Raw genomic sequence first — 27,486 nt, forward strand, 5'->3', positions numbered from 1 at the left:
CAGTCTATGGATTGAAACAAGCCCCGAGAGCCTGGTATGAAACTCTAACTCGTTTTCTCAAAATGTCAAAATTCAAGCAAGGTTCGGTTGACCCAACCTTCTTTCGCAAGAAAGAGGGCGAACACTTAATGATAGTTCAGATTTATGTCGATCACATCATCTTCGGCTCCACGAATCCTAGCTTAACAGCTGAATTCAGGAAGTTGATGGAGACTAAATTTGAAATGAGCGCAATGGGTCCTACTAACTTTTTCCTTGGATTGAATATAAGACAGGGACCAGAAGGCATCTTCATTAATCAGGAAGCGTACACAAAGACGTTGTTAATGAAGTTCGGCATGACTGGAGATTCCAAAGTAAAGGTTCCAATGACATTTGGCACGAAGTTGACTCCATCTCTTGAGAAACCGGCTGTTGATATGACTCTCTATCGTCAGATGATAGGATCTCTAGTGTATCTAACAGCTAGTAGACCGGACATAATGTTTTCTGTCTGCTATTGTGTCAGGTTTCAAGCAAATCCAAGAGAACCTCATATGGTTGCAGTGAAAAATATCTTCCAGTATTTGAAGCGAACCTCATCTCTCGGTCTTTGGTATCCTGCAAAATCTGGCTTCTTTGTTCAAGCTTTCTCTGATGTTGATCTTGGTGGATGTGGATTGGATCGAAAGAGCACTACCGGCGGATGTCAGTTCCTTGATGGCAAACTTGTCAGCTGGTAGTCAAAGAAACAAACTTGCGTGTCTCTTTCCACAGCCGAAGCTGAGTACATCGCTGCAGCATCCTGTACATCACAGATCATATGGATACAAAGCCAACTTAGAGATTATGGCTTAAGCATGAAGAAAATCCCTCTCTACTGTGACTCTGAAAGTGTGATTCGAATATGTCACAATCCAGTGCAACATTCCAAAACAAAGCATATCGCACTGAGATACCACTTCATCAAGGACCACGTTGAAGATGGAAATGTTGAAGTTCACTTCGTTCGGTCCTCAGATCAACTGGCTGACATCTTCACTAAGGCCTTACCAGAAGCAAGCTTTAACAAGATACTCCAAGGCTTGGGAATGATGGAAGCTGAGTCTGTACCGAAACCCCTTTCTTCTCACTAAAATTGACCAAGCGAAATAGAGCGAATGCTCGGTCTATTTCGGTTCCAGAATTTTCGGGAACCGAAATGAACCGAACGCTCGGTCTATTTCGCCTCTTGAATTTTTCGGGAACCGAAATGAACCGAACGCTCGGTCTATTTCGCCTCTTGAATTTTTCGGGAACCGAAATGAACCGAATGCTCGGTCTATTTCGGCTCTAGAATTTTTCAGTAACCGAAATGAACTAATCGCTCGGTCTATTTCGCTTCATCTTTTCTAAGGTATGGTTTCGGTTGTAAAATTTTGTAAAACTTTCTTATTCTTTCGAGTGTTTATATTTAGTATTTCTTTTCTTTTCTGTTTTTATTATTTTTCAGAAATTCCAAAAATCCAAAAATATTTTCTTTTTTGTTTTTATTATTTTTCAGAAATTCCAAAAATACAAAAATATTTTCTTTTCTGTTTTTATTACTTTTCGGAAAATTCAAAACCTACAAAAATATTTTTATGTGTTTTTAAGTTTTATCTCTCAATTCTCAAAATTGATTCAAGTTCATAGATGCGAAACACAATGGCGTTGGGGCAGGTATAACATTCTATCTATGTACTAGTTAGGAGTTCCTAGAAGCATGCTACTGCATGTACACCGAAGCCTCCATGACTCTGAGTAAAGCCTTAATGATTCGATAAACACCAATAGTTTCTTCCCAATCAGGCTGCTAAAATCAGTTAAGTCACGAGCTACCTTACTCTTCTCATAATGAGTTAAGAGTTTTCTGCTTTGTCATTCTTATATAGCAGAGGTACTTTCAGTTCCTTAATCACCTCATTTTTTTCCATCCTGTTTCGCTCCACTATCGTAACCCTTGAGACTCTCAGCAATTACCACTGAGGTTTATGGTTACACAATTTCTGCGTTGATGATCTTAGTTTCGTTTACCACGAGCTAAGTGAAACCCAAAATCCAACACCTTGAATGAATTGACGGTGAACGCTCTAATGTTCAAGCTATTACTTGTCACCTTACGAAATCTCTTTTTATTTTTTGCGTGATCTTTATGAAACTGTCTAACACCAGGACGTTTCTTCCCATAAGATCCAGTTTTTTTTTTTTTTTGAGATTTCTAAAATATATCTAGTTACTGAATATTTTATCCAACCTACTTGTTCAACAAACCACATCGGTTTCACAAGTACTTCACCCCACTTTCGGTCTTATTTCAAGTATCAATGTTCGGTTGAAGATAAACTACCCCCTAAAGCCTATAATTGAAAAGATGCCTTTCAATGTTTCTTTATAAACATTTAATCGTATTTCACGGGAAACCACACAGACACTTCTCAGTCTCTCTTGATTTTGAAGGAAGAGATTCGTGCCCGGGATCCACATTTTCGTGTCTAAATAGACATCACTTAAATCCCACAAATGTTTTGCTTTATTTCTTTTTCTTTGGCACCCTCTTGCACGAAGATCTTTATGATTTTCCAAATTCTTGCTTGTGGTACTAATGGCACTTTTCAGATTTGTGCTTTTGGTTCTAACAGATATGATGGTTCCCTTTCTTATGGAGGAGCGAAGGTTGCTTACCATGAAGCAAACGAATGAGTCTCGTCTGTGGCTGCTTGTATTTTCAAAATTGAAGAGACGGTAATTGGATAAGCATTGGAATTGGGCGCGTGAATTTGAAACGGTTCCTATACCCACGCCTGCTGACGTATATCTAGGGATACCAAGCTGTCAAATCGTGCTTTTTCAGGCGACGTTTCAGATATCGTATCATCACCACAGCGGATCTTTTCTCTCTCCTGGCAACGGTATAAAAGAGGTTTTTCACGCCTATTGTACCTCCTTACCTTCTTCAACAACTCTCTTGCAAACAACCAGCGATATTCATCTGTTCATCTTCTTCTTCACTACAACAATGGCAGAATCATCCTCTTTCCAAGATCAAACTGTGTCATCATCTTTGCTTACGATAAAACCCAGTCAGAATCTCATTATTCAACTGGACCCTTTTCTTTATGATTCGTACATGCTTCACGTTGTAGAATGTCTCAAGTATTCTCCATTGGTGATTGCTCTCACACAAGTCGAATCAGTCCCCATGTCCCTTCTATCACAGGTGTATTTCACTGCTTCATACGACAAACGCAAGGAACGGATCTTCTTCGATATCTCTAATCAAAAGACCTCTGTTTCCAAGGCAAGCTTTTGTTCATTGCTAGGGCTTGCTGCAGATTCTTCTGTCATCTCACCGGATTTCATAACAACGACTCAGTTGTTTTCGATGCTCTATGACATGGGATACGCAGACGTTCTAACGACGGTGACGAAATTCAAGAAGTCATGTTTGCCACCTCAATGGAATGGTCTTCTTACCCTTCTCTACAAGGGGTTAGCAGAACGTGTTGCAGGGTCGGATGGGGCGAGCAAAGGATTCCTGACCATTCTTTATGGTCTCTATAACGACATCAATTTGTATTACGGGTCACTTCTCTGGGCACAACTGGTGCAGAGTCTCAACTCCTCATCCAAACATTCTGAGATTTCGTGTGCTCGTTTCTGGACATTGGTCACTCGCAGAGCTATTGAGACTTTTCAAATTCCAGTCACGAAGGACGCTCTGACGTCTTCAATTGCTACTTTTCACACGGTCAAAATTATCGTAACTAACCCTACAAAGTTCTTGTACATCAGTTCTATTCCTAAATCTATGAGCTGATGTGTCTCCAGTGAAAGTAACGTCATGGCGGATTACAGGAAGCTGCCTCCTTCAGGTCCACACCAACTCACTCCTGAGATGCAGAATTCTTTGGAGGTTGCTGACAAACCTGCCAAGCGGGGGAAGAAACCGGAGTCTAAGAAAGCCTAGACCGAAGGTCCCTCATCTCCTAAAAAGTGAAAGGCTGATACAGCTGCGCCTTCAGCTTCCAAGAAGAAGAAGAAGGTCAAGAAGATGGCCAAACGACCAAAGGCACCGTCGCCTTCTGCTTCCAATGCAGAGGACCAAAACGCCAATGAAGAAGAGGAAGTTCAAAACGAAGACTCACCAAGGGGAAATACTCCTCCCCGATCTCCAACTCCTGAGATACAGATTCATGTTCCTACTCCTCCTCCTTCTCCAAAACAAACTACAATACCAATCTCGGTTGCTCCCCTTCCACCACCCATCTCTTCTCAACCTATTTCTACTTCTCCATTACCACCACCACTCTTCTCTCAAGCTACAACAACACCACCACTGGACCGTCGGTAAATGTCAACGTATCTGATACTGGGGCACAAACCGTTGGTCTTGACACCCCTGTTACCACCAAACCTCTCTCACCATCATCTTCAACAGACTCTGAGCCTATTCTGGGAGGTACAGAATTTGATTTTGACTCCACTTACTATAGTCCTTATCGACTTCCGAGTGAAAATGAGGATGAAGCTCCGGTGACAAAGCTACATTTACAAGCTCTTAATGATAAGCTTGACCAGTTAATTGGTTCCTCTACAACTTATTCCGAAGTTGTTTTAAAGGCTTTTCTTGATACTGCTCTTCAGCAGTATACAGACATCGATAAGTCTACAAAGGTTGTGGATGCCTCAACCTCTAGCTGCCAGAAAGCAACAACAGCAGTCACAGATCTTGTTCATGAATCAAAGATCTTTTTGGAATCACTCAAAGCCCATGCCGATTCCAATGCTGCTAAGGTTAATGTTTCTGTTGCTTCTCTCTCCAAGTCCCTTCAAGAAGAGAAAGAAAAGTTTGATTCTGTTCGAACTCGGTTCCAAGCTGATCACACTTCTCTTCTCACATCGGTCAACGCTCGTCTTGATAAGCTTCAAGATGACCTGACCATGGAAAACAAGATTAGGGACGAACTTGCTCACAAGACTACACAGCTTGAACTTCAGTCAGCTCATCTTGATCAAGCTCAGAAGGAAATTTCATCACTTCAAACTGAGCGGGCGGTTCTTAAAAGTTGTGTTGGGGATGTTCTCTCGATCCTCAGTAATCTTGTTAATGCTCATGATCCTGTTCTCACCCTTACTATCCGGAATCACTTGACTGCTAAACTTCTTCCTGCCATTCAGATATTAAGTCAGATTCAGGGTGTTACGGAGCCCGTGGTCACTCAGCAACAAGGGGGAGAAGAAGATCAAAATCCTCCAGTTCCACCCAAAGTTGTTAAAGAAACAGAACTGAAGGTTAATGAAGCTTCGGGTTCTGGTAAAAAGGAAAAATTGAAGGGTGTTGTGGAAAATAGTGATGACGAAGAAGAAGAAACGATTGCTGAGGCTTTACAGAGGAAGAAAAGGGATAAAGAACTCAATGAAAATCTGAGGATAGCCAGAGAGGAAGAAGAGAAAGAGCGAAAGCAGAAAGAAGCTCAAGACGCTCTGATTTGCAAGCAGTCTCTCTTTCCCACTTGGACCCGAGAAAGATTAATCAAAGAAGCGATAGAGTCTCTTAGCACTCACTGTGAAACATCCCAAAAATACAACCCAAAAATTTTTCGTTTGAAAACTTTACTAAACCATAATATTAAATATTAAAAGATAAATCCATGGATCATGCGTCTCAAAATGTCATAATAAGTTAATCAAATCAACTGATGTCAAAACATATCAAAATGTCTGAATAAAACTCCCAGGATAAACTGAAGCTGTGGTGTGTGCCATGCCATCATCCCGAGCTCTTCCCCTTACTAGCGAAAGTACCTGAAACCAAAACTGAAAACCGTAAGCACGAAGCTTAGTGAGCTCCCCCAAACTACCACATACCATACAATAACATATAAAGCACATACTGGGCCTTACCCACTGCATCGGACCGAAGTCCGGACTAACTAGGGCCTTGCCCCCTGCATCGGACTGAAGTCCGGACTAACTGGGGCCTTGCCCCCTGCATCGGACCGAAGTCCGGACTAACCGGGGCCTTGCCCCCTGCATCGGACTGAAGTCCGGACTAACTGGGGCCTTGCCCCCTGCATCGGACCGAAGTCCGGACTAACCGGGGCCTTGCCCCCTGCATCGGACCGAAGTCCGGACTAACTGGGGCCTTGCTCCCTGCATCGGACCGAAGTCCGGACTAACTGGGGGCTTGCCCCCTGCATCGGACCGAAGTCCGGACTAACTGAACATAGCATAGCATAATCATAACTACTAGCATAAACACATATATTGCATACTGCATCGGACCGAAGTCCGGAACACATAACACAAAGACATGCTTGAATCACAAAGACATCAAGCACACTAAACTACTGCATCAGACCGAAGTCCGGAACTATTGCTAACTAAACAGGCCGGCATTATGGTCGTAGACCCGTTCCTACTGAAAGGAGACTCACCTCGTAACGCTGGCTGCTGAGGTGCTAAATCTGAGACTGTCTGACTGCTGCTCCGGAACTCCCCGGCTACAAATCTCATAAACACTAGATCAAAAACTGATACTAATCTCAGGGTAAAATGACTATTTTACCCCTGGTCAAAGTCAACTTCCTGGTTGACTCTACTCGTCGAGTCCTACTATGAACTCGCCGAGTTCCCGGACTCACTCTTCTCTAACTCGTGACTCGACTCGCCGAGTCCCTCTACTTCCAGATCCTTGTTCTAACTCGCTGAGTCCTCTTCCACTCGCTGATTCAACTCATAATTCCAAAATCGGAGAAATCGGGAGGATTTGCGCTCCGACTCGCCGAGTCCAAGAACAACTCGTCGAGTCCTATGCATGTCCTCAATAAACAGTTGATTCTAATCGATTTCAATGCATCCAATTCATAGATTTGAGCTTCTAGGGCCAATATAACACGTAAAGTTGCCAACTTTACGTGCATGCATAGAGGTATGAAGCTAAAACACCAACATAAGCTAGAAATGGGAACCTAGGGTTTGGAACAAGGCCTTGCTTTGCATAAAGGTAGCTACTTTGAGATCCTGGGGCTCAATGATGACCAGATCTATAGCTCACTACCCTAAGGGAGCTCTAATCTCGAGTTAGGACCTTGAAATGTCCCAAAAGTGGCAAAACAAGCATATATGAAGTTCTACTAGGAAAATGATCAAGGTAGAGACTTTATTACCAGATGAAGTAACAAATGGAAGCTAGCTTCTGGATCTCCTTCTTCTCCTTTTCACCTTCTCTTTTTCCTTTACTTCTACCCTTCCAAGAATACACCAAAACACTCAAAATCAAGAAGGAATCACTCAAGCTCACCAATGGAGGCTAGGGTTTTGAGGGGAACGCTTTAAGGGTGTTGGAGGCTGGGATGGGGCTATAAGGACGTTTAAATAGGGTACAAACCCTAAAGGTTAGGGTTTCCTCCTAACTGGCTTACTCGTCGAGTCCAGGCGCGGACTCGCCGAGTAGATCACTTAAAACCCGCGTCCAACCTGATATCTACTCGACGAGTTAGGGATACTACTCGCCGAGTAGCTCTTCATAAAAGACATTTAATAAATTAAATACGTACCAGGAACGGGGCGTTACACACTGGCTGGAACCTGTTGCCTCGTTTGAATGCGAAAACACAAGGGATTCTCAATTTGACATGCCCATCACCTGTAGGGCCTTTGTGTTCCACTGCTTTGATTCAACGGTTGAAGTCCCTTCTCCTCACCCACAGGTTGATGAAGATCTGGTCGATTATTATCTTGAATTTGCCCAACCCCAATACTTGACATGGAGTGCTCAGAAAATAACCTCTGTCAAGGTATTGAAACCAACTGTTGCTGGGAGATTTATTAATGTGAAGTTCAGGGTGACCCGAGGTTCTGATAACTCGGTTCATATGATTTCGTTAGCTGATCTTCCAAACCTGAACCCACATGATTGGATTCTGTTGTTCAATATTTTGCTTACTAATCAAGAGCAGTATGGGCCGATCCTCGATCACATTAAAAGAATGTTGGCTTCCTACATCCATGAAGTTGCTAAGATGGATCAGGAGATTGCAAACGTTTTGAGAAAGAGGCCTATTGTGAAGCCTATCGGGAAGCCAAGTGATCTAAATAAGATGAAAATGGTCAAGATAGACCCGGTTCATCACACTGTTATGTTCACTAGAAGCAAAGGTGAAAAATTCCTTTTCGCTCTTGTTGACAAACTCCTATTCTCCACTTCCTGTTTGGAGCACGTACTTGACATAACTCACAGGTGTAAACAGAACAGTGATTCGGATAAGAAGAACTTCTCTGACATGCTTCGGTGGTATATAGCATTTCGTCACACTCTTTTGGCCGTTATACCGAATGTATTCAAGACAGTGAAGAAATCTACACTTGCTCAACCGAATTGATCTCTCGCCTCTATTGACGCAAAGGGGGAGATTGTTGGGTTTAAGTGTTGCGTCTTTGGGCTCGGTTAATAGTCCATTTTGTTTACCCGGTTTGGGCATGTCCAACCGTGGATTATCATTAGGGTTAGCGTATATATTATGCATGCATGTATAGCTTTCAAGTTATCGTTCTCATTAATAGCTTTTGCATTGTAACCCTAATACACCTCTACAGTCGAAGTTCTTCATCGAGCTCTTCTGAGGTGTGAGTTATTAATCATTCGACACCAATTGATCCATTCCTATGTTCTTCACTTGATTAATATTTTTTTTCTGTTTAGAATCTATCGATCTATAGCGCAATATTCTCATCACCGTTGTATTTTGCTGGGGGCCTGACCAACAGACAACGTTTGAGACTTTGAGGCAGAGGTTGTGCAAGGCGCCAATCTTAGCCCTGCCTGAGGTCGTGGAGGATTTTGTAGTATATTGCGATGCGTCCATTTCGGGATTGGGCGTAGTATTGATGCAGAGAGGGCACGCCATCGCCTATGCCTCGAGGCAGCTGAAGCCTCACGAGACGAACTACCCGACACACGACGTGGAGTTGGGGGCGGCTGTCTTCGCCCTCAAGATTTGGCGACATTACCTTTATGGGGTCCGTTGTACCATTTACACGGATCACAAGAGTTTGAGGTACCTCATGGATCATCCGAATCTGAACATGAGGCAGCGTCGTTGGCTAGATGTGGTGAAGGATTACGACTGTGAGATCCTCTACCACGTAGGAAAGGCCAATGTTGTGGTTGATGCGCTTAGCCGCAAGGCAGCCCCGATCAGAGATATTTGCTTGAGGATGACAGTAGTGACTCCACTTTTGGAGCAGATCCGAGAGGCCCAGCAAGAGGCTATGAAGGAGGAACATCGGATACTACAATTACAATGAGTTATGGGAGCATGATTATGTCTTAAGCACCCCTGAAAACCTGTTGGATGACGGCCCTAAACAGCCGCTGAATGTCGGCCCTGAGCAGCCGTCTCTAGTTATTCACTCGTCAGATGTAAAAGAGATTTTGCATGATGAATATAAAACACCATTGCCAACACCTCTTAGGTGTTCTAAGCACCAAAAAGTTATGTCCATATGGTGTAAGTCGTCATGGATACAAATGAAGAGGAAAGGTGTTACACGGCAACAACCAGCATCGTTGGACAATCTTTTAGATCCTACCGTACACATTGTTTATAAAGAACAAGATGGAACGATGTTGTGTGGTCACAATTATTTGACCGGTTTATCTGCGCTTGAGTTTTGGACACGGTTATATGCGGATAGTCATGGAGGATGGTTGTCATGTGATGTAAGTAATATAATTATTTTCTTATTACATAATACGCTTTTAATAACAATACTTACTTTACTGCAAACAAAAAAATAATAAATAAATAAATAATAAAACAAATTGGGAGCACATCATGATGTGGATCTCATTGTTGGTAGAGCGTAGAACAGATTATGCTCGGTGGACGGTTGTGTTGTTAGCTTTCAACACTGATACATTTGACTGGAGTGACATGGCTGATGAATTCGTTTACCCAGCTTGGACAGAGTGTGATACGGTATAATTTTGTTTAGATTACATTACACGGGTATTTATATACTAATTAATTATTTCTAACCTTTATTATTGTAGCTTTACATTCCAATCAATATACCACATGCTCATTGGTTTTTGGGTGCTTTAGATTTGAAGACATTTCAAATGCCTATATATGTTAGTCACTGGAAGGGCAACTACTGTTCGGAAAAAGAGGATTGGTTTATAGGTATGAGAGTCCGCATCCACAAACTGTTAGTAGGAGTCAACTACTGGGGTATCGAACCAACTGATTCAATCACACTCGAGAGCTTCAAGATGACCCTTGAAAAGGCCCAAGACGTACCACAACAGATTGGCATCAGAGGGGATTATGAGGTATTTTTGTGTTGGTTCCTGGAGGCGTTGATCACCGAGAAATCGATTTCTATAGAGGGTAAAACCACCAGTCCATGGGCTATGGGTTATAGAAAACGACTAACGGAAATATTTTGGGGTACAATGACAAAAAATAATTTGAACATCATATTTTTAATATAACTTACACACATCCTCTATTTACTTTATGTATTTATTAGTTGTTTGTTCATTTTAATTGCATTTATATTTTATAAAACCAAAAGTTATACATTTTATGAAAGCAAAACTTATACATTATACTCTGGAACCATGTATTACAAATATATTACGGAACGATCTATTACATTTTATGAAAGCAAAACTTACACGCAAAAAAAAAAAAAAAAAAAAAAAAAGTCAAATGTATTCCTGAACCATGGTCCGGGATCGTACTCCGGATTTCCGGAGACCTCTCCGGAACTATGTATTCCGGAGAATGTGGTTATTTAACAAAAAAAAAATTTGGTTATTTTTGTCAAAAAGATCGTTTATAAGGGTTAGGTTGCTCAATTTCCCTAGAATGTATTTATAGGTAAATAAAAATTAATTAATTTTTTTTTTTATCTAAAATGACCATTTTATTGGTCAACACCGTTTGAAAACGTTTGAATTCAAAGGAAATTTACGTGTTGTAGCTTGTTATCTTGGCAACGAAGAACAACGCAACGGTTGGGCCAGTGTTTCCGCGTTACCATGCTGTTAAAGGCGTTCCACGTCGATATTAACGGAGCTTAAGTGGCTTGTACCGCATCGTCTAATAAAACCAATGTTGTTTTATTCCGATCTTTTTGGGCAATCAAAACATTCTCTATAATAAATTATAGATATGGATTATGATCCCTTGGAATAATCATTAAAACTAATACGAAAAAGCTACGCCAGTAAGAGCAACTTTATGGATACACAAAGCTTCAAATTAGACTTCAAGCATCAGACTATTTTCATAAACATTTTTAACTTATCAAATATTAAAATTTACAGTTTAATAAAGGAAAATGTTCAAATTAGACAAGTAATTTTTTTTACAGTAAAGTTAATAATTTCAACTATTTATAAATTGGTATATTGGAAGTTATTGAATAGTCTTCAAAGCTACAAGGAACGATTGTGCTTTTAACATGTGTTGCTCGAAATTTAAAATTCAGTATGATATAAAATAACTAATAATCACTATCTGAAATATATCATGTCATTGATTGGTGCTATTTACTTAAAACTAAATATAAATAAAAAAATCAAAGTTTATATATATATATATATATAGTTAGGTTCAAATGTTTTTAACAACTATTGTGTGCCTAAATGCACCAATAAGAATTCAAGAAATAATAAATAATTAAATAAATCATTAAAGGGTATTTTGGACCTTTTGTACTTTTAATTAAGGAAATCATTTAATTGAAATCATTCAATTAAGGAAATAAACTAATCATTCAATTAAGGAAATAAACTAAATATATTTGACCTAGTTATGTTTGTGGCCGAACACTTCATCATCGGCATCAACACCATCACCATCACCGATTCTGCTTCTTCTTCTACAATCGGAGGATCCAAAAGGGAGCACATACTCTCGTCTCGCAATCGATGATGGACTTTGGGGTCGATGAGGCTGAAGAAGGGGATGCGGAGGAGCAGTGGCGCTGCTGTGGGGTCCGTGAACGCGAATGAGAAGCGAGGAGCGAACGGTGAGGAAATCCCGACGATTGCAGGTACTTGGACGGAGGTATGCTCCGGCAGCCTCTTGTTCTTCTTTCTCTGGTCCGGTAATCCAACAACTAGGGGATATAACTGGAAATTATTTTATCTCGATTTTGATTCAAGATCGAGATTGTGTTCATCATCTTATTAAATTCGATTTCTTCAATGGTTTATTTCTTTTCGATTGAAGAAATATTCTGATACAACTTGCACTTCACAGTCATAAGTTGGATTTTGTTTCGAAAAAGTCAAAATTGGTGTTCATATGAACAAGGAGATAATGTAAATGTGTGTCTGTTTCTTGAATTCATGACTGGGAATGAATGCAGATGTGTGTTGATGATTCAATCACAACTCTTGAATTCTGTATTCAATCACAGCTCTTGAATTATGTAATGTATTCTATTAGAATTTATTTTATATAAATGTATTTTGTTAGAATGTTTGAGAATAACTGTCAACAACAAGTATATTTGTGTAACTGGTAATGAATTTGTGATACTTTATGGTTGACTTTATAGTCTCTACTACATTCTGTCAGAATTTATAGTTTTTATTTTCTACTATATTCTGTCAAACTTTATAGTCTTTAATACATTCTGTCAGAATTTATAGTTTTTATTCTGTTAGAATGCATTGAATTTTTTAATTTTTGAAACTTGATTATGTTTTCTTTGTGGATTTAGGTTTTGAAGAGGCTAACATTGATGTGGAGAAGGAAGAAAACATAGAGAACGAGAGTGTATTATACCAGAATGTGTTATGCTACAATGTATAAAGTGTTGCTAAAAAATAATATTATCTCAGAATAGATTAGTGTTTTTGTTAGATTTTGATGTTTTTTTCTTTTTACTTTCAGAATTTTGTTATTATTCAATGAATCACAATCATACAATGTAATTATTTGGTATATTATTAGTTCAAGAATTGATTTTGTGTATTCTTTTCAGAATGTATTTACTAGTTTATGGTTGGCATTCTGTCATTCTGACAGAATAAAATCGAAAAATATATTTACTAGTTTATGTTTAACATTCTATCATTCTGACAGAATAAAATCGGATTTTTAATTTTGAATTAATTTGAAATATTCAGATTTTTAAAAATAAAGGAATTAATTATCCCTAAAAATCCGAAAATTTCCTTTTTTAATATAGGTTAATTGACTAAAATGCCCTTATGCTGAAATTTGTGTAATTATATGGTATATGTTATCCTATTCTACTATCATAGACCCTCATATCATGACCTTTGATTATATTCCATCCGATGGTTCAGATCTGTGCTTTCTGGCACACAATAGTTACTAAAACAAAATAACCTAACCCTATATATATATATATATATATATATATATATATATATATATATATATATATATATAGGGAAATCTTCAGAAAAGTCCTAAAATTTTGCCCTAATTTACGAAAAAGTCACAAACTAAATTTTGTTTACGAAAAAGCATGAATTACCAGTAAAAATGGCGATTTGACCTTTTTTTCCGGTTTACCGGTTTTATTACTTACCCGTATCACTAAAGTCCCATTATTTTACCTTAATTTGCGAATAAGTCCCAAAATAAAATTTACTGATGCTTTAGCCCTTTTCTCTATGTAACATACATTTTACCGGTTTCATTGTTGACCCGGACGCCTAGTCATTAAATGAGATGATGAGATAGATATGTTGAGTTATATAATGTTATGTTTAGCATAAAACTTGATATCCTGATGTATTGTGTATTTTTTTAAAACATAAAATGCATCCAACGAAGACTATAATAATTACATAAACTAACAACAACTGCGTTATTTTTTACGTTTATAAGAAATATCAAATTGCTTATGTAATCATATGTAACCCAATATTTCCATCTCATCAAACATCAACTCATTTTCTGCCCTTTTTTCTTTGAAACACACATTTTATTGGTTTCATTGCTGACGTAGATACAGAGTCATGAATGAGCCGATGATATGGATATCAAATTTTATAGTAAACGTAGCATTATATGATCCATCGTATCCATCTTATCAACTAATTTAATGACTATGTGGCTAAGTCATCAATGTAACCGATAAAATGTATGTTACATGAAGAAAATGGCCAAATAATCAGTAAATTTTATTTTGGGACTTATTCGCAAATTAGGGTAAAATAATAGGACTTTAGTGAAACAGGTAAGTAATAAAACCGGTAAACCGGAAAAAAAGGGGTCAAATCGCGATTTTTACCGGTAATTCATGCTTTTTCGTAAACAAAATTTAGTTTGGGACTTTTTCGTAAATTAGGGTAAAATTTTAGGACTTTTGTGGAGATTTCCCTATATATATATATATATATATATATATATATATATATATATATATATATATATATATATATATATATATATATATATATATATATATATATATATATATATATCTCAAAGTTTTTATATAAACAAAGAAAAATATTTGAAAACGAAACCATAAATGAAGGAATTTGGGCCTGCTCTTTTAATAGTTTTTTTTTAACTATTGGAGGGTGTAACCACAATAAGATTTTTTTTTTCAAACAAAAAAATTTATGAAAATTGAAAAGATTATTAGGCTAAGGGGAGTGGGGATGTTAAGCCCACTTGCTACGCTCGTTAGCGAGGCATGAACACCGCCCCTAGCGCTCGCTACCAGGGTCGCTATCTGATCGTCGTTACCATTTTGGCGAGAAGAGAGAGAAGGTGAGGGTGGAAGCTGATTGGTGGAGACGGTCCCCTTCTTCTTCATCGTTGATTGCAGGTCCGAAGTTCTCATCTCGTTCTTCGTTTCTGCTCTATCGCCCAAGGAACGTAGTTGGGTTACGGCAACTTCACCATCCCACCTAATGGCAAAATCGATTGTTGGAATGTGTTTTCACCGATCGAAATTCGTCCAATTCGTGATTTGGGAACGCCGTTGTCATTGTATTGGCAGAATTGGAACGCCGATTTTCTACCCTGTTACCATCGTTTTGTCTAATTGGCATCAAAATCTACCCGTTTTTGTGATTAATTTTTTATTTGCTTATATATTATAATTTGATTGAAACAACTGGTATATATATTATTGAACTTATTGACTATACTCAATTTATTGATTTTAGTCGGTCCACAATATCACATTAGTCATTGAATCACTTAATTGATTTCAAACAATCAATTCATGGCATTAGACGATTTCACATCCACAAGTTATTTTAAACAATTAATTTACCGGGTAAAATATGGCTATATACATGGTTTAACTTTATTGTTTAGCAAACAATCTTAATTTCAAGTTTTTAATGTTCCTGTTTTTATTTTTCTTTACTATTCCTATTTTGGTACATTTTAGTTTCTGGAAATCTGTTTGGAAGTTAGTGTGTTACAATTTGATTTGAAGTTTTAGTTGCTGGAATGTTACAATTTGAGTTGAAGTGTTGGAAGTTAGTGTGTTACAATCTTATTCAGCTTAGTGTTCTTTCACTCTTCAATGTTCAGGTTAGTTTTTTTTGCACATAAGTTAATTTTGTCATTGTTAAAACTGAAAATTGGATTAATTTAGTGTGATTTTGGAATGGTGATTGGATCCAACTTTTTGATCTTTAACTTCTGGAGCTTGCTCTCACCCTTCTTTATATTGATGGTGGTGTTTTTGTGAGTAATTGGATTGTTTCAGGTTCTTTTGTTATAGTTGGACAGTTTTACCCTTGTGTTATAGTTGGACAGTTTTAACGTTTTATTATGGTTCATTTGATTAGTATGGAATGGAATCAAGATTAGAATGAAATCAAGAATAGAATGTAATTTAATAGATTGTAACATCAAGATTAGAACAGGAATGGAATAGAATGTAATTGAACCAAATAAAAGAAACAGAATCGACTCAAACAAACACATTACAGGTTGAATTTTTGCCCAAATCAAACAAACAGAACCAAATTAAACAAACAGAACCAAATTAAACAAACACAAGAAAAATAACCAAAAGATAATTACTTTATGTGATATTAAGTAAATCAAAAAAATGTTTGTGTAATATTAAAGAAAATGTTTGTCTATTAAAATAAAGTAATTAAATTAAATTAGAAAAAGAAAGGAAAAAATAAGTGCTAAAAGTGTTACCACTCCCTACCAAATGTTAAGATTAGATGCTAAATGGAGAAAAATGAGGTGTCACTCAAAAAGCTGACATGACAAGGTGTTAAGAATGTTACCACTCCCCTTAGCCTTAGAGGACGCTTATTTAAACCAAAATATTTTCAGCTTGTAAATTTATAACCTATTGGCATGAGATTTTTGAATGATTGTTGTGGCCGTATAAGTTTTCAACAAATTTGTAAATAAGCAACTTAGAACATCCAAATAAAAACCTTTTTATTTGAACTTTTTTATATTAAAAAAAAAAAAAAAACTCATTTTATCTCCAAATATGAGACTTTTTTCAATTAGCTTTTTATGGATTGTTTTTATAAGTTGTAATTTTATAATTGGTAAAAAACTCACATACTCACTAAAAAAAGCTCACAGTGCTTTTTAATTAAAGGAAAATGACATAAATGTCCTAGAAACATTTTAGGGTTTACCTATTTAGTCCCTAAAGTTTTTGTTGGGTTTTATAGGTCCCTAAACTAGGATATGATCTGCTCTTTTAGTCTCTGTCAACCTGGTCCAGTGACCTTTTAGACCAAAAAAACTCACATTGTACCCCATAAAGCCAAAAAAATAAGTTCGGGGATCAGTTCGTACAAAAAAAAACTCTTCTCGTTTTCTTCTAAAGTCGATTCATACTCAAACGCCCTTTTGGGTCAGACCAGTTTGATGAGTCCGATAAAGGGGAAAAGACCCAAATGGTTGCTTTCTTCAGCTAGTTCTTCTTCTTCATAAGTATCAGGTCACTTGGAGCAGTTATTGTTCTTGTTTATATCTAGGAGAATCTTGGTCGTCGGTAGGGGTATGGGATCATGGCTTTGGTGATTGTTACGGGGTTGGTGATCTTCTTGTTGGGTACAAAAAGGTATCGTTTCAAGAAGCTTGTGGGTAGTCTGTTAACACAAATAGCTTTGATATTCTTGGGGGCATGGAAGAAGAGACATATGGAGCTTCCTTCAGATCCTTCCTTATTGCTCAAAGTGGATGATATTGTAATTAACGAAGGAGCCGATAGCAAGAAAAACACGCAGAAGTTGCCACACAGCAAAGAATATCGATGAGTCCTTTTCATTTTCTGCTTATTTGTCTTTATAACTTGATTTAGCTTCTGCTTTTAATAGATGATAAATTCTGTCATGGTAAATATTATTAATTTATTTATTGAAAAGGTTCATGAGTTATTATGAGAATATGTGTGACCAATAGAAAGTAATTTCAACATTTGTTCTTTTATAAAATAGTTTATTCTTAATTTCCTTTTAGTATAATTAAATAAAAATTATATTTATCCATACTATATTTACAAGTTGGCATTTGTTTTAGTTTTTTTTTTTTCGATTGATTATTAAACATTAGATGATCAAGAATCTTGACTTAATTTGATGCATTTTCTTATTAAAAGAATGTACGTATTATTAGATAAATATAACATGCAATATATGAAACATAGTCGATTCTCATCTTCTCAATATGGTATGATTGAGTGTTTATGAAAAATATATTATTACTAGTTAATTATTTAGGAGAAAGGAAGGAGAGTTTTTTTGGTACAAATTGATCCCCAAACCTTTTTTTTTTTTGGCTTTATAGAGACACAATGTGAGTTTTTTTGGTCTAAAAGGTCACTAAATCAGCTATTACAGGTTGACAGTGACTAAAAGAGCAGGTCATATCCTAATTTAGGGACCCATAAAGTCTGCCAAAAACTTTAGGGATTAAATGGATAAACCCTAAAAAGTTTGTAGGGCATTTATAAATATAACTTTTGGCTTCAAAAATACTTATAAACAAGCTCTCATATTATAAACACTTTTATACATATAACAATAAAATGACTAAAATAAAATTATTAGATCTTATAAGAAAACAAATGGAAAAAGCTATATAAAAAAATAAAAAATAAAAAATAAAAAAACATATAATGAGCTTTTCATTTTAAGTTTTTTAATGAAAAAAAAACTCCGTTAGGCTTTGTGTATTTAAACCAAAGCTTTTCAAAGAGAGCTTGTAAATTTATAAATTATTACTATTAGATTTTTTTTTTTTTTTTTTGTCGTTTCCAAAAAATTACTATTAGATTTTTCAATAATTATGATTTATGATGGATCTAATAAGTTTGAGAAATTAAATATCATTTTACCTCTTGTTCCTACTTTTCTTCCTACCTATTTAAGATGATGACAAATATATAAATTCAAAATCTCAGTCAAATTTAAATTAAATTTAATGATACTTGTCACCATCTAAAATAGGTATGAGGATATTAGGAACAAAAAGTAGAAGACTATTTAATTTCTCAATAAATTTTCAACCAATTGCAAATAGACAACTTATTTAAACAACCATAAAATAATAAAACAAAGTTAGTGGGGCCCTTTGAATAAGCAAACTAGTAAAAAAGTTTCCATATTGTGAAAATATAATGAGTGCTTTCATTTTAGGCATTTTTATTAAAAAAATACTCACTAAAAAGTTTACTTATTGTGGATGATTTAATGTCGAGTTTGTCGAGACCTTTTTCTAACTGCTTGGAGACACCATTCACATATTGATATTGATAGTTAACATGTTTAAAGTTGAATGGTATTGTACTCAGATTTTAAACCCAAGACCTCCATTAATAAATTTCACTCCCCAACCCGCTAATTGATGTCTAAATTTGTTTCATTTCATCAGGTTTTGAACCTAAGACCAGTTCTCAAGCTATTATCATTCTTTGATCATTAGTCATAAGTATTATTCTTAAAAATATACGAACAATAAAGCATTACCGGAAAAAAAAATAATAATAACTAAACTGTAATCTATGATTCTACCACTATAAACTCAGCTACCAATTTCAACACCCCCAGTAGGTTTAGTAACTCTATCATCAATACAAATTAAGTTATTATTTATTCATAAAAGAATAGAATACGTCATAATTCTTGCCAATGACTTGATTGGAACAAAATTTGGATGACCAAATGATTTAACTGAACCTAATTAGATCGTTTCGTGATATAAGATGTACAATTAGGATTTCTAAGATATGGATGTCAAAAATGGAACATTTTGTTCCTTAACTTGCAAAATAAAACTATGTGAATGTTATGCAAGCACCACGTCTAACACTACATTGCCATTTCTTTAGAACGGCTAACACACAACCCTATTTTTCTCCTACACTATATCTTTCGGTACAAAATGTTACTTGAACAAATAATCTATGGTTGAGGGACACCTTTCCACCAACTTGGATACTGCTATGCTACAAGCCCTCAGGTGTATGACCATGTTAACCGATTAAAATGGAGAGAAGTGACATGATTAGAACAAAATCATATATTAGTGACCTAGAGGTAGGATTGAACGAAACCATAAATTAGAAGTATAATGGTGGAGTGTAATTGTGCAAAATTAAAAGTGTTGTTCCTAGATGACATTAACTCATTTTAAGTGTGATTATTATATATAAGGTATGTTTGGTAAAACTGGCTAGTAGCAAGAATCTAGAAGCCTAAAGTTTTAGCTTTTATTTGTATAGAAATATACAGCAAAATTAAATAAAATATTAAAACTAAAAGTTAAAATTTCTCAAACGGTTCAATTTTCAAAAAAAAAAATGATTTTTCTAAAACCAAAAACCAAATGATCAGTTTTCCAAAACAGTTTGGTTTTTGTTTTATGCCCACCCCGTGGGTGGATATGACATTTTTTTCAACTGAATTTGCTTCTTCTTTTATTGTGGGCGTGAATGGTTACATCACTTCCATGGGGTAGAAGTTAAACAGAAAACAAATATTTTAATGGATCTATCTATATATATATTAGTTAACCCATAAAACAAATCATGACTCCAAGTTTAACTCTTCACCAGACATAATATATTTTATTACACATTACGAAAAGCAAAAGTTACAAGATTAGCTATAAGATCTATCACTTATCAAATCAGGGAAAAAAAAAGTCAATCATACGTAGGCCTTTCTCATTAACTCTAGAAAAAAAAAACAGCTAGTTTGCACGTCTAAAACCCCTTCTTACTTGGGTACCTTTTGTGCATGATTAAGCATGTCCTAAGGCTACCATCATAGTCGTTTTTCTAGCCTCACGTTTCGCCACTTCAGCTTTTCCACTACCACGGAAATACCTAAAAACATCCTGCATGTCCAAAAATAACAGGTCGGGGTCAGGGTCAGGGTCAGGGTCAGGGTCAGGGTCAGGGTCAGGGTCCTCACTTATGAATTTTCACCTTGAACTACTAATACAAGTATGAGGGGACAAATGTACAAAAGGTAAGTGTATTAAACTCAAGAACCTGAATCACCCATATGCTTATCGTTGATTCAAGAGCAAAGAGTCCGAATCCAACAAAATAGAGAACCTGCAAAGGAAAACAAAAAATGACCACCTTTCTTTTCTTCAATTTCCTTTTCTGTTTTGTGGGTTCCGTATTGATTTTAGGGTTACATGCAAGAAATAACAATGTACTTTCATTTTTTTTTTGGAACGAATGTGTACTTTCCTTGATTTGTCCATTATAACATCCTACTTCCATTTCTTCATGTTACAATATTATACTCTGACGTTTGAACAATCTATATACACAATTATAGAACGTCATTCAAATACAAAGCAGTTTTCTCTCCTGTAAATCGTTAGTTTTTGCAAAATCTCCTATATAATAGCAAACAAATTAAAAGTACAATGATATAGTAAGAATCTTAGAAAAAGGAATTTAGCCTTTCATTGTATGTGAAAAAGGAATTTTAGAAAAAAAAAAAAAAAAAAAAAGTCAAGAACTTACCCCGTCCAAAAAATTACCAGGTAAAATAGCACGTGCTGGCATAATTCCGCTGAAACATTTAAAAACAATTCACACATTATTATAATTAAAAAGTTATTGTTTTACTTAATGGACTTAATCTGGTAAGCTATATATGAGTGTTTCCTTTTGACTTAATAGAGAAAGTCGGGGAAATGAGGCTTTTCCCATCAAGTCCTTACTTTTTACAAATTTGCCTTTGTTTATATTTTCTTCCATTTCCCAGTTGTGCTGTCATATTTTTAAATAGTTTTTAAACATCATTTATCCAGACAACAACTTACGTGAGAGATCTCCCTTTGAAGATCAGTGGAGGAGCAATAGCAGCATATACACAGAAGCCAATGTGACACTGTACAAACAAAAGGGTATCAACCACAATAATCATCACACAAAACTTTAAATTAAAAAATAAAAATGAAAGGAGCTTACTGTGTATGCAAAGAAAAAGAATCCAAACATCCAAGTATTGTCAGTCCTGTTGAGAAAAAGCAAAAGAAAAGTATTTATATTTATACAACAAGCATGCACGACTAATGCAAAAAAAAAAAAAAAAAACAGCATACTTACATTTATTTGTATGTTATAGCATCCTACTTCGATATCTTTCTATTAAATTATTTTACTTTTAATTTTTATTTCCCAATTATAGCATCATACTTTCAACTATTTTCTTATTAGGACATTATACTATGACAAATCAACTCATTATAGCATTAAAAATTGTACTATATTTGAATAATATTGCTATAATTGGGTAAATTTTTAAACTACAACGTTGTAATAAGAAGAAATCATAGTAGAATGCTAGAATAAACAAATAAATTAAAGTATGTTTCTATTTCTTTCATTTACCTAATAATAGAATGTATGTAATTACTAAAATAGCCCTTAGATTTATACCTCATAGCACGATACAACGGACGATACCATAATATATAAGCCCCAGGAACTCCTGTTATGAGGTATATAACAGCAAGCAACCAAATTTCTAGGTCTACAAAAATCAAGAAAATACAAGTAGTGTGCTTAAAATGTAATATAGCAATAAGCGAGGGTGTTGTTATTAAAACTTCAGGAATAAGAAGACATTGTATGAGTAATATAAAGAAACCTTCGCCTTGAAAGCAAATAGAGGAGACTGCTATAAAATTCCATACGAGGCATGCTACTATACCTGAAAAAATATCACAATATTTAGAGTCATGCATAAATAGCAACGTATTTTCGATGATGATGATGAGGAGGGTATTTATGTCTTTTACACATATGAGAGATCCAAAGTGAGTCCTTGTTCGACCATTTTAGTGGAACAAAAAATTGCAAATTTTGTCAATGGAACAAAAATTTCATGGGATGAATTTAGTGTTGATAAAAAAAAATGTAGATTTACATACCTAGCAACGTTGTAAATGCAACATATTGTGTTCTTTGTTGTTGAACAGGTATTTCCTTTGGAATGTCGTGATGAATTAGAGGGAAAAATGGTGGCCAATTTTTTACCTCTACATTATTTCCAGCTGCATAAATCATCATGAATATAAATATATTTGTCTTTCAAAAGTACATAGATATAAACAGGCTTTATTGCGATGTTTCATTTCATTTCATTTCATGATGGAGTGAAAAAAACACTTAACAAAGTGGAAGTAATCATATTCCTTCCAGAATGACTCATTCCATTCCATGAGACGAAAAATACAATTTTTTTTTTTTTAATTACAATGGGATGAAGCATCCCATTCCTTCCTCAATTCCATCATGCTAAACACTATGTATGTATAAGAAAGAAATGACATTACCTCGTGCCATTGCATCCTCCTTTCTCTTCACTTCCTGCACTAAATAATGAAAGATGTAAACGATGATGACATATTTATTAGTGCAAGAAGCACAAAGATACAATGCTTAGCAACAATCCTTAAGATCAACATTGTGGTAGATTATTTAGTACACACTAACAGAAGAACGTGAATATAAAACATATCCACTTCTCTATATTTCAAAATATTTTTCCAACATTATCTTTGTTTGGTTCGCGGAATATTTTGTAAATATGTCAAAGTATTTGGAAAGTAAATAACAACAAATGAAATCATTGTCCTATATTCGTTTTTTGTATATTGTTTGTCTTATTCATACATATTCAAAAATAAACTATAAAATCCATATTTAGTGAATTCCATTACAACCAAACACTGCGAAAAACTGCCAAATTACTAACATTCATCTTTTGACTGAAATTCATAATGTACATGTAGAAAAGTTTCAAAAATTACTAACATATGAAGGGAAAGAAGAAACACCTCTTCCCTTCTATTCAATTCAGCCTCCTTGTCTTTGAGTTTCTTCTCTTTGGCTCTCAAATCCTAGCAAGACAAAATGGGAGTAAAAAAGATTAACCCCAATCCATTGTTAACCTTACTGATGAATTTTTTGAAGTTTTTACTATTTACCGAGGCGCTGTCAAGAGGAATATCAACTTTAGAACCATCACCAAAGTCAGCCGCTTCTGAACTTGAGTCCTAATAATTTCATTAAAATAAATAAAAACAATTGGAATTGGAATTGATAATTGAAGATACGATTCAATGACGAAGGCCCCAACAAAGAAACCCCATCTTCATAAAATTCAAAATTGCAGACTAAAGAACAAGAGAAAACAATTTATATGGTAACAGAAACAGGAATAAGATTACCACAGCAAAGGGGTTGGATTCATCTCTAACTGAGGGATTAGAATCGTAAGGAGGGTTGCCCATGAAATGAAATCACAAAATGGTAATTACGAAATCTACGATCACTTGTGCAATGTATGAGACATGAAGATTTTTGAGTATTTTGATGTGTGTGGTTTTTCAGATCACAGTTTCGTTTGGTTTGATATGCATGAAAACTTCAAAGATCAGTTGCCTGGACAGTATGAAATCTTCATAGATTTTCGCGGGATGAGAAAAAGTAGAGCCTTTACAGTGTAAAACTCGGCGCTTAATTTGCTGAAACTGTAAGCAGAGCTTTTACAGGGAAAGACTCGGCGACTATTGTGATTGTATGCCAATTAACTATTGCATTTGTGCTTTTTGGTCCTTCATCGTGACAAAATTTCAGAAATTGTCATTTTGCTTTCTAAAATGTTGCATGTTGAGAATATCTTTCAGAATCGCTTCAAATCTACCTTTATGGTTTCGGAAAATTGCATTGTTGGTCCTTTTGTCTAACCTCGTTTGATTTTCTATTAAATCTAGTGTAAAAACACATTTTTGCACTTGGACCAAAGTTGATAAAACCTATATACTTGTGGTTTCCACCATCTTCATCCTCGACCTCCCTCCAATTACCACCACAATCCTCCATCACCATTATCTTCATCATCTCTCCACCGTCACCTCTAACCACCACGACCGTTCACCGGAATCATCTTCATAATTGATCCTCTCTTTATTGTCACATCCGTCAACCACCACTGCCTCTGTCGACAACCACCATCTTCGTCCTTCCTCCACCATCACCAGTTCACCACCGCTATCACTTCCATCACAAAGTAAATCAAAAAATGCATAGTTGGTCATTTAAAAATGTAATAGCTCAAAAGTTAGATTTAACGCATAAATGGCCAACTATGCATTTTTTGGAAATGATAGGGGCAGATTTCAAGCGTTTATGAAGTATACATCAACATGCAACTTTTTGGAAAACACATAAACCTTTTATAAAATTTTGTCTTTTTTCGTATTCTTTTTTTAACTATCAATTTACCAGCTAAAAAATTAGGCATTATAAATGTTCCTGGTTTCATCGGTAAACCATTGATGACATTGTTGTGTGTGAGTCATATAATTTCCACGTTGGTAAAATATTTATTTTATAAATTTGGAAACCTGAACCAAACTTAACCCATGCTTTTCTCTGTTCTTTATCCCCATCATAACCTCCGGTGATAAAATTCCCCATGCAGTTGTCCCAATTTTCCACATCTACTCTTTATAATTAAAAAAAAAAATCCTTTAGTTTTTACATAATTTTGCATTTGGTGTTTAATTATCTCTAAACCACAAAAACAAAGAGAATTATACAGATAGAGAAAATAGATTTGTGTTTTGTGATGATGGTGTTTGATTTTGGTGTTTGGATATAGTGGAAGAAAGGCTACCATAAACATGAAGTCTTCTAGGTCTAATTCAATTTTTTCATGATTTTTTGTTAGGGTTCGATATTTGTTTGAAGCTTTGAAGCTTTCTGTGTTCGATTCTTGTTTGATTCTTATGAGGGTTTTATTGTTGTTTGATACTTTAAAGTTCTGGAGATTTGAAGATTTATTGCTTTGATTTTTGAAGCTTTGAAAAGTTATGTGTTGTTTTGTGAGAGGATGAGAGAAAAGATGAACACATGTAACAAGAATTAGGGTGAGCGCGGTGCGGTTCAGTGCGGTTATTAGCCAAAACCTCACCACTAACCGCAAATGCGGTTAATCCATTTTCAAAACCGTTTGGTGCGGTTATTTTTGCGGTGAGGTTAGGCGGTTATTTTTGCGGTGCGGTTTTGTTTATTTTTGTGTTGCGATTATTAACCGCATGGATTTGGTGCGGTTATTTTGTGTGGTTTTTAACCACAGTTTAGAGCTCAAACGATTTTAAGAGTTCAAACATATTATTTATAATAATAAAAAAAACTATAAAGTATAAGACAATTAACTTAAATTACAAACAACTAATATTTTAAAAACGTCAAATCAATAGTAATTAAAAATAAATATCTTAAAATTGTTTAATTTCACCATTTTTGAAGTTAAACATAACAAAAAAGCAACACTTTTGTCTTCTAGTATTTTATCCATCTTTCATCCATGAAACTTGTTTTATTTTTAATATTTAATATATTAACTAGAAAGGTTACCCCCGCTACGCGGGGGCCAGAAGCTTTCAATATTGTTTCCGAATTGATAAATATGACAGACATAGAAAGTGCAAGGATGAAAAGTTCGGGCTTTGCCCCGGACAAAAAATGTAAAAGTTTTGACTGCAAGGACCAAAAGTGTGAAAATGGCTAAAGAATTAAAGGGGTAGGAATTAGCAACTTTTTAGAAAATGGATCAAAGTTGTCAAACCGTTAAAGTTTTGTGGCCAAACTTTAAATATTAAAAGGTTCCAAAAAAGTGTAAAAATATTGATTGCAAGGACCAAAAATGTCAAAATGGGTAAAGAATAATGAGCAAAGTTGTCAAAAAACATCCAAATTTAGTATTCCTAACTTCCAACAATAATACAGGGACCAATTCTGCCAAAAAAATGGGAAGTTGAATGGAACACAGACAAAAGGACATGAATAAATTAATTAAAGAAGTACAGGGACCAGATATGTAAATCAAGGGGTCAAAGCTGGACAAAGTATGTCAACTTTACTATTCTTTTCTTCCACAACTTTAATATATATATAATAATAATAATTAATAAAAGAAATTGTATATAATATATGTGGTGCGGTGTGGTTTTTTGCGGTTTTTGAAAACTAATAACCGTCCCGCACCGCAAATTTGTGGTTTTTGAAAAAAAGAAAACTTCATCATCGGTTTTTATTGCAGTTGCGGTTTATCGGTTGCGGTTTATGCGGTTTTTGCGGCTAATTTTAGTTGCGGTGCGGTTTTTGCTCACCACTAACAAGAATTCTAGAGTGGTGGTTGCTTATTTGAAGAGTGTGAAAAGTAGAAGGTCCATGCATGATCACTTGAGTTATGTTGGATTTCCAATAAAGAAACATAACCCTTAGATTGAAACGTTCATCGTATGATCTATTTGAAATAATCATTTAAAAAACGCATTTTAAGTATTTTAAAACGTAATAATGATCTTTTAAGAAATCATTTTGCGGAATTTGGTCCTAAGTCAAGTCTTTAACATTGAAAATTTGTCTAGGCATACGAGGGTGTAACAAAATAATCAAAGACAAAGATAAAGTAAACAAATCACAACCATTAAAATTTAAATTGAAATGTCATCTAAATAAGAGCTAAAGTTGTATTTGATTTTCATCAAGTCCAAAGTGAATATTTTTCAAAATATAAGTGTTAGGTTTGAAAAGCCTATTAATGACTAATGATGTACGACTTAAACACAAATGTCTAATGATGATGATCGGTGACTAAGGTGGTGTTTGTTTTTATTAAAAAACCTCTTCAAAACTCTTATTGTTGCGCGGCGCAGCATACGCGCAACATTTTTTGTCCCACAACAGTTTGTTTTTCGGAAGTCTTCGGGGCTGAAAACCTCTGCCCGTGTGCTTCTTGGGGAAGCACTTCTTGTACATCTTCCCACCCCTTCAAACCTAAACTTAAAAAGAATTCAACCCAAAAAAAACGTTGCATCCAACATCTATCTTCTACCCATCGATCGACTCCATCGCCAGCCCCTCCAAGTTCACAGCCCCACCACCTGCTGTCGCCCCACCTCGCTGTCGCCACCTGATCGTCGGCGC

The 27,486-nt window shown here is 35.5% G+C and overlaps 1 protein-coding gene across 1 annotated transcript; it reads right to left on the reverse strand.

The window, feature by feature from the left end:
- Window positions 1-20,188: 20,188 nt before the first annotated feature.
- On the reverse strand, window positions 20,189-24,378 carry LOC145105133 (secretory carrier-associated membrane protein 1-like). The gene is made up of 12 exons (XM_079042264.1): window positions 24,238-24,378; window positions 23,475-23,543; window positions 23,325-23,387; window positions 22,821-22,854; window positions 22,416-22,538; window positions 22,133-22,195; window positions 21,922-22,015; window positions 21,451-21,496; window positions 21,303-21,370; window positions 21,001-21,049; window positions 20,512-20,577; window positions 20,189-20,354 (listed from the first exon to the last, which is right to left on the reverse strand). Exons 1-12 carry the CDS (start codon window positions 24,376-24,378, stop codon window positions 20,259-20,261), a joined length of 912 nt encoding a protein of 303 aa, XP_078898390.1. The 3' UTR covers window positions 20,189-20,258.
- Between the last annotated feature and the right edge of the window lie 3,108 nt (window positions 24,379-27,486).

This window comes from Lactuca virosa, chromosome 4, assembly GCF_052849685.1.
Source record: "Lactuca virosa cultivar CGN04683 chromosome 4, Lactuca_virosa_CGN04683_v6, whole genome shotgun sequence".
Lineage (NCBI taxonomy): Eukaryota > Viridiplantae > Streptophyta > Magnoliopsida > Asterales > Asteraceae > Lactuca > Lactuca virosa.